The sequence below is a fragment of the Panicum virgatum genome, chromosome 3K (assembly GCF_016808335.1).
Source record: "Panicum virgatum strain AP13 chromosome 3K, P.virgatum_v5, whole genome shotgun sequence".
Taxonomy (NCBI): Eukaryota; Viridiplantae; Streptophyta; class Magnoliopsida; order Poales; family Poaceae; genus Panicum; species Panicum virgatum.
Window position 1 is genome coordinate 35,302,627 of NC_053138.1, and position 9,094 is coordinate 35,311,720.

General features: G+C 46.4%; 1 protein-coding gene across 1 annotated transcript; it reads left to right on the plus strand.

Moving 5' to 3' along the window:
- The first annotated feature begins 7,696 nt into the window (after window positions 1-7,696).
- LOC120701436 lies at window positions 7,697-8,670 on the plus strand. The gene has a single exon (XM_039985479.1). The coding sequence runs from the start codon at window positions 7,776-7,778 to the stop codon at window positions 8,442-8,444; it is 669 nt and encodes a 222-aa protein (XP_039841413.1). The 5' UTR covers window positions 7,697-7,775; the 3' UTR covers window positions 8,445-8,670.
- Window positions 8,671-9,094: the final 424 nt, after the last annotated feature.

The following is a 9,094-nucleotide window of genomic DNA, read 5'->3' on the forward strand; positions in this document are numbered from 1 at the left end:
GCCCTCGCGAGGCCAACGAAGTACCTCGCCGCCACCGCAGTTCGTTTTCCTTCTCCATGCTGCCCTACGGACCTGGCTAACATTGATCCTCCGTAGCCTCATGGGCACACAGGAAGGCTCATCCTTTTGGTTGCCGTCATTGGTTCAACCTGCTAGTCCTGCATCAATTAATCTATCACGTCATGCCAGGATGTGTTGGAGCCCAGAACAGCTGCTGCACCCCTCGCCTCACTCCCTCTCGCTCATACTCGCCGGCGACCTGAGGAGGAAGATGAACAGCACGATATCGACGATGAACGCCCTGTATGTTGGCCTTTTCATTTAACACAAATTGGCACCTTACAATGGAGGAAGTACATGGCTATTTATGACCCGTGCACACACCCTGGAGCCACGGCCTCCATGCATGCGCTCGCCACGATCCATGCGTCACGGCCTCCACGACTCCGCGCGTCGCGTGCTCGACCCGGCCGCATCCTGCATGAACGGCTCCACGTTCCCAGCCTCCATCATCTCCTGACTTCACGCCTAAGCCCCTAGACTCGATCAACACGACTCGCTAATCACCTACGACCCGGTCAGCCTCACCAGCTCCTTGCATGACGATCATGCACGATCACACAACATGCAAACATGCAGCGAGCCAACATGTGCCACCCCGCAGCAACCTCTAGCGCAGCAGCGCCGTGGCCCTCGAATCAGAGGCCGCAGCATGCGCAGCGCACCACACCGCGACCCAAACTCACTGTCCCCACCTGGCAGGCAGCCGCGCTGCGTGCGCACCCCGCAGGCCCACTGCCCAGCGACGCAGAGCCGCGTGCTCTCTTTTTCCCGAGCCGCTGCCGAAGGCCCTCCGCTCCACGCCGTGACCCCGCTGCCCAGTGGTCCATGGCCCACTCGCCAGACCCCTGCACGCCCTCTTCCTTCTAGAAGCAGACCCCGAGTCTGGGATCACGCCGCGTGGTTGGTGCGATCCGCATCCCCCGCGCATGATCAGCACCCATGCGCCGCCGTGATCTCCGTGATCACCTTCCGCGTACCCCTCTCGCTCCATAAACCGAGGCACCACCAGTCGCCCTTCCCATCTACTTGAGCTTCCTCCCATCGCCGAGTCATCGCAGCACTTCCTCTCGGTTGCAGTAAGTTGCCACCGCCGCCCACTTCCTGTCCATCGGCACGACGCCGCTACGGCATCGTCTCATCCATCTCGCACCCCCTTTCTCGTCACAGGACCGCCAGAAGGAACCGCCACCGCTCGACTCGCTCGTTGTCGCTGTTCCAGGAAGTCCCAGTTCGAGTTCTCCACGTCCCGAGATCAGCCCGCGCCGTCGCAGCTCTCCCCAGTGCCCTAGGTGAGATCCCCGTGCCGAGATCTTTCCGTTTTGATGTTTCCGGGCGTTTTCCGTGAAGCATAGATCGATCTAGGGTGGAGCAGGGAGCTTCTGTAGGTGCGTTCATGGAGTATGCGCCTGTTCATCACGTTCTGATGACCAGAGGTAGGAGAAAGGCTATGAGCCCTTGGATCTGAAATCTATGGTCCACAATAGATGTGTTTCATACCCCTTCGTGTGGACCCGGTTCACCGTAGACCACAGTTCTTTCTTGTCTGGTCCATGGATCCTATAGACTGAGTTCACAGTACAGTACACAACATATCTCCACGTGAAGGCTGCTGTATAGATGCACTTTTGCAATTCAGACCCTGTCCTTAATTGATATTGCGGCACAACTTTTTTGTGTCATGCTAATATTGCCTTCTTGCTCCCGAATACCTTGTTAATCACTGTTTTGACCCTAAACCTTGTAAGTAAGACACCCCGAAACATGTTCTGATGCAAGTTTTCGGGTTACTATTCACGCTACAGTATGCCCATTATAGTTTAATCCCTGTGATTTGCGCAGTATTTCAGATAAACCCTTGTATCTTATAACGCTGATATCTTTTTATTTATAGCTCCGTTTTTATTGGTTCTTGTGTCCACGCGATCGTTGTAATGCGTGGAATAGTTCTAGAGTAGTTTTGTGCGCTGTTTTCATGTATGGTTGTACTGTTTCTTAGTTTTTGCTAGTGTTTGCATGTATGTTTACTGTCGTGCCTTGTTTTGGCCATGTGTTCGTGAGTAGACATTGAGCTACCGGAGGAGCATCAGTACCAGTACCAGGAGCCATCTTCTGAGCAGTTTGAGCAGCAGAAACAGTTTGAGGAAGGCAAGTATAACATGAACAACCTATCACTTTAATTATATTTTCATACTGCATTTTAATACTGTATGCCTATAAGGATTTCCTAGCCACTTTATTTCTCTTTATATATATCCCTTGGGTTGCATTTTGGTTAGTTGTGCTAGGTGCCGCGCTACAACACATAATGGTCCTTTTAATTAATTTGATTAATGGTATATGCAACTTAATTCTGAGAGTGGCCCTCTGTGTGGCTTGAGTGGCTCACTTCTCATTTAAAATTGGTTTTTGTTAGAAACATGGTTTAGGGGGCCAGCACGGTGCTTACTGCCTGGTTGGCCACTCTCCATAAGGACCGGTTCATAGAGCGACAACCTGGGACAACAGCGCTACCACAAGACTGGAATGGGACGGTCTTGGCGTAATAATTAGGTCTTTTTGGTTCGGAGTAACTTACCGACGGGGCAAGGGTGGTAAGCTTCTATGTCCCTCGTACTGAGTGGCCTCGTCGATGATGCTCACTAGACCTGCTCCATAGTCGCCGATCCAACCCTCGCGGTTACTCCTTACCAACGAGATTCTTTGTAAAGGCCTCGTAGTGAGTTTGCTAGTCATCTCACCTAAGGAAGTGTGATGAACAACTAGCGTAGCTCACGACTTGTGGGTAAAGATGTGCAACCTCTGCAGAGTGTAAAACTGGTATACTAGCCGTGCTCACGGTCATGAGCGGCCCAGATCCTCCTTTTGATTAGTGGGGTTAGCTCCTTCCGACGAGGGAGTGCCTCTCGGGGTTTTGGTATGGTGGTGGTTTGGCTCTCAGTAGTAACATGATTAATTCTGATTAATTACTATGTAACTGGGTTAATGGTAATTCATCAACTCGTAGTAAATAGCTTTAATAAAATGTTGCCAAGACTTAAAAGCTAATGCAGTTGAGTCAGCCAACCTTAGAGCCTCATAGTTTGTGTTATACTTGTTGAGTACAAGTTGTGTACTCACTCTTGCCTCTTCTCTACTTTTTCCTCTTGGATACTCTACTGCTGCTCAGTTCCTGCCGACGCGAGGGAGTTCACTCAGAGCTACCAGGACTACGAGGACTTCTAGGCGTTCGTCTCCCAGTCGACGTCCCTGTGGCGCCCTGCTCAGCTTCGGAGAGTTTTTATCGTATTTGTACTTCGCTTTCACTGTATCAGACATTTTGTCATTAATATAATAAATAAAATTTGTATTCGCTTTATTATGTCTTTTTACGTGATATGTGCTGTGATATACTGTTCATTCTGTTGTATATACGTGTGACTTGATCCTGGCACGTATATGATTGCTCGGTTTATGTCCTTTTATAAACCGGGTGTTACACTGTCTATCGGAGTGAGCATTCGGTTGTCCAAAAAGGCTAACATGAACTCATCTGACATGAGGTTGGTTCCGATAGTGGGGCTATAGAGAGCGTCCACGTAGTGATCTTGTAGAAGGCAATGGAATGATGAGCAACGAGAGCCGAGCTGGATTGGGCTCAAGGATGATTCTCCTTCTTGCAGCCATTCGTTGCTCAGCAAGGTTGTCAGCTCATGAATCGTTTCTCGAAGATAATCCTCATCGGAGGGATCCATGGGAGTGACAGGGACTAATGGTCGCCTTCGATAGAAGTGCTTAGAGGTGTTATCAAAATCTTCAAAGAGATCGAATCTATTGATTGGCTTTCTATAGGTTCTGATTCGATCTTTGAAGCTTCCTCTTGACACACCTCAGGTTCTGTTGGAGTTGGCTCGTGGATACAAATGAAAAAAGTTATGTCCAAAATTCTATTCAGGACTTCTCTGTCTTCGGTTGGGGTAAGATGAGCAAAAGATCCTCCAGAAGTGAGATCGAGGTGGTGTGCAGGCTCCTTGTTGACACCAGCACAAAAATGTTGGAGCACTAAATGCTCGGGTAACGACAAGTCAGGGCCTGATTGAACCAACAAAGTAAATCAGGTCCAAGCTACACCGATTAAGTCCTTGTCATCCTGACGTAAAGTTAAAACTTCCGTTCATAGAGTGCATATTCAAGAGAGCAGAAAGAATGCAGAGCAGAATATGTTTCGAAGCTCATTCCAACTTCCGTTTACGCATCCTACGACATGAATGTACCATTGCTTAGCCTCCTCCGAAAGGGAGAAAGGAAACAACTTCCATTTAAGAGAGTTTTGGTGTGTCATGCCTGAAATTTTCAAACATGAGCACACTTGCTCAAATTCGCGTAGATGGTGGTAGGATTTTCACAACCTCTTCCTAAAAAGGACTTTTCCTGAACTAAGGCTATGAAGCCTGAGCTGAGTTCGTAGCTGGTGGAAAGAATTGGTTCAATGGGTGATGCTGGCTCATGGAACTCGCTCGTGGGTGAAGAGAGCTATTGAAGGTATAGCTGCTCCATGGATAGCGAGAGTTGAGATAGAAGGAAAGAAAATGAAAAAGATATGAGGACAATTGAGTCTGAAGATAATGTAGCTACTGTTTCTCGGCAATGGCGCCAGAAAGCTTGTTGGTATTTTGTAATGTCACGAATAAAAATCCGCAAGTGCACGGATACTGCTATAGATTTCACCCAGGAGCATTCTAGGGTATCGTATCCACTGAGGAACGTGAGTACACTATATATTAGATCAGGCTCATCCAAGGACACACACTTGTGTGGGAGAAATAGGACAAAGAGGATTTCCTAAAATATAGATTCTATGCTTAAAGAAACAAATAACTTCGCCTTAAACTTCGGGCTACTGGGTTCCCTTGACTTAAATAAGCCAGACGCTCCTATAACTGTGCTCTGTTTTGTAACTGAACATGGAGGATTACTCGGGCAACGGATATGACTGTCACCACCTGCCGGCTACCTCACGAATTGTGGTCATACAAAACAACCAAGTGGTAAAGTCTAGCCTAGACACCATGAATACGCTATTCCGTACTAATCCTAACCCTGGCCAAAATTATCCGTCTCTATCAGGAGTCTTTAGCTAGGACCAATTGCTACTCTAAGCAAACACTCAATCCAATAAAAGACAAAAGAAATAACTTGCAATTAAACTCTAATTCTAAATAAGGAAGTCCCGAACACTTACAACCGAATAGGCATCCGCCGAGGTACAAGCGGAGAAGAGTTCCGACAATTGCGGCACTTTCCCCGACTCCTCACTCTCTCCCTATTTTCCTACACTCCTAGACTGCCTAGAGCACCTAGGAAGAGCTCCCAATCTCTAAGTGAAAGAAGAGAGTTGAAGGTGAGGTGTGGTGTGTTCTCATTTGCACCCTCGCCCTCTCATATTTATAGGGGGAGCCACGGGGTGAGCTACAACCATTTCTCTCCAAACTGACATCAGGAGCTAGCTAGGGAGTGCCACGTGGAAGATTGAGGTGGTGGGGCCCATTGGGCCGTTGGCCGACCAGGGTGGTCGGCTAGCCACCCAGTGGGGTCAACCGACCTCCTCTTTGTTCTGGTGGGCTATTCTCTGGGCCCACTTATTATTTGGCACGTGGATTGACTTTTGTTATGTCGGTTTATTACTCTTGTGGGCCCTCTAATCCATGTGATGACACACGTCGCACTCTGTTTCGTCGAAATGTCATGTCCGGGATCATGCCTTACCACTTTACTGTATTTTTAGCTCGAAATCACCTGCACATATTCTCAAACCAATATTTGTGGAATATATTAATAAATAAATCTATCCTCGCATTTATCACATATTATGATTGATTTTTGTGTAGGAATTGACACTCAAAATGAGTCAATATCAACTGTCAACAACTGCATAAGGCAAAAGAAAATGTCACCCTTAGCCTCTTTTTTTAGTAGAGAAGACATAGACAATAGCCACCAACAAAGGCCTTTTGATCAACGACCCAACTTGTAATTATACAATGCAAGACTGAAGTATATCTTGACTCTTTTTTATTTAATCGCTGCATCTAGACAAAGCTTTAACACTTTGTTTAATCCTAGCAGATAAACCAATCACTAAACTGTATTTTATCTGCTTTCCTGTTCGTCTCCTTTCTTCCTCTAGTTGTCACACAACCCCTGAACCCCACTGAGTCACATAACGCAATGCAGAAAACTAAAAACGGACCAATGGTCCAAGCGTGCAGGGAACAGTAGTGCGCTACAGGCTAAATATCACTCAAAATGTTTGCTACCATTTGCATATGAGTCTCGGACTTGATCACCAAACAGAGCCGCCACCGATTGGTCCAGCACCGGGTAATGCATTTGCTAACTTTGCCGAAAGGAAGATGGATAAATTTATCTCCGCTACTTTGAATTGTAGGCCTTGTTTTGATGCATAAAGTTTTGGGTGTAAAGTACTATAGCACTTTTATTTGTATTTGGTAATTATTGTCCCGCCATAGGTTAACTAGGCTCAAAAGATTCGTCTCACAAATTATAGACAAACTATGTAATTAGTTATTTTGTTTAGCTACATTTAATACTTTATGCATGCGTTAAAAGATTCGATGTGATGGGGAATCTTGTAAAGTTTTGAAATTTTGAAGGGAACTAAACAAGGTCGCAATGTCTTATCCTGCGGTTATCACCAGATTCTGAAAAAGACTACACAGCTGTGTTAATCTATATCTATATCTATACCTATTACTAAAGCGAGTAAAGTTTCCACCTAAATTTTTGGTTTGGTAAGTTGATTTGGTCCGTCTGAGTTATTGACAAGTGAGCCTTAGTCCATTCTGTATGAGTCGGACCAACCTCCTCCGTCCATGATTCGATCATATAGATCCTTATAAATTAACACACGGGCACCAATATGTATCCAATACAAATACTAATTTTGTCCGCAGCAATACACAAACATAATTACCTAGTAAACTTTTAAACTTACCGGACAGGTTTGTTTTTTCGTCCGGCGACAGATTCCTTGTGGAATCCGTTTCATAAGAAAGTTTAGCCAGTGTACCGTGAATCGATAGGAAATACATGTCCCTATTTGACATAAGCCAAGCCTGCCATTGCTGGCCGCGCAACAGGATATAGATTTTGTTTAGATGCATCGTGTAAAATTTTTAAAAGAGATTTTTTTCATATTTGAAGTATTAATTACAAAACTAATTACAAAACTCATCTGTAAATTACGAGACGAATATATAAAGGCTAATGAATCTATCAGTAACATATATTTACTGTAGCAATTACTATAGCAAATTAATGTCTAATTATGATCTAATTATGCTCATTAGATTCGTCTCGTAATTTACAAGCAGACTATGTAATTAGTTTTTTATTTTGTCTAGATTTAATACTCTATGCATGTGCCGCACACATTCGATGCGATAGTTTTGAAATTTTGAATTTTGCATCTAAACCGGGCCATAATAGATAATTTAATACATTTTTTTTGAGACCGCACAACACTTGCTCAGTCCATGCCAAAAAGGCGCAGATGAATCATTATTAACATGCACCAACTCTGATATACCCACAGCTGAATCGCGCATTACCACTTGCTTGCAAGAATTTAAAAAAATTATGCTTTTGAAATCCTACTCACATGACAAGCCAGCAGCCCAGGAGGTAGCCAAGTTCTTCTATATAAGTAAGGAGACATGGCAACCTCTTCACCCTCAAGTCTTCGACACACACTCTCCAACTCCACGCAACTTCTCTCACCTTCTTTGTTCCTAGCATTTGCCCAGTACTCAGTCGAGCTGGCAACCGAAAAGCTTGACATCTTCGTCGGCGATGCCGGCTCATGCCTCGACGACAAAGGAGGCGACGAGGCGGTGACCAGCAGCAAGGCGGTGGTGGAGGAGCTCTACCGTGCGCTGGACCGCGGGGACGTGGACGCCGTGCGCCGGCTGCTGAACCCGGACGTGGACTGGTGGTTCCACGGCCCCCGCGCGCACCAGCACCTTGTGCTTATGCGCCTGCTCACCGGCCGCCGCCGCGGTGGCGGCCTCCCGTTCAAGATCCGGTCGCTGGACGCGTTCGGGGCGACCGTGCTGGCCGAGGGCACCGACGCGACGGGGGCGCTGTACTGGGTGCACGCGTGGACCGTGGGGCCCGGTGGCCGCGTCACCGAGGTGCGCGAGTACTGCAACACCGCGCTCGTCGTGACGAGGCTCGGTGGCGGTGGGGATGCGGCGGCGCCGGCGGTTTCAGGAGCGGCGGCGACGACCGAGGATGTGTGCTGCTCCAAGACCCGGCAGGTGTGGCAGAGCCGGCTGCCGGACAAGGCTCGGAGGAATCTTCCTGGCCTCGTGCTTGCCATCTGAGCTGATCTGATAGCTGAACTCCTGACGCAAACTGGCCTTGTGGCTTACAGAGTTCTGCTTTTGCAGACACTAGAATACAGCTCCGTATGAGAGCAGGTATTATAGAGCAGGCTGCCTTATTTGGTTTGGCCCTAGAAGAAACTAGAAGACACCGATTATTAGGAGTGTTAAATAAAGACAATTTACAAAACCAATTCCAGAACCCCTACGCTAATCTAATGAGTTATTTGATCGTGTGATTCGAGGATGGTTACTTTAGCATCACTATAGCAATCATCGATTAATGATCGTTATTAGATTCGTCGCAAAAATTTACACTCATTCTTAAAAAAGTTTTGCAAATAAACTTTATTTAGTACTTCATGCGGAGCTTAGAAAAGGTGTTCTAGAAGGGAGGAGAGAGATTTCTCAAGCAGGCGCTCTGATGGTTCAGCACAAGGCCCTCAGGAGTGCACATGCATGATGGTGCCTGTGCTACTACAGCAATACTATGAAAGAATCAAATATTTTATGCAAGATAAATAATTGATCAAACATGAGAAAACTTAGAGAAAGGTCCTCCAAACTAGAGATACCAAACAATTTGATTCGAGAAAAAAAACTGACAAACTATATTTTTTTTTGTGGTTTTACAATGAATCAACTAGCAG

Bases quoted from the DNA above. Each gene is read 5' to 3' on its own strand.
- LOC120701436 (XM_039985479.1), top strand. From the start codon at position 7,776: ATGGCAACCTCTTCACCCTCAAGTCTTCGACACACACTCTCCAACTCC.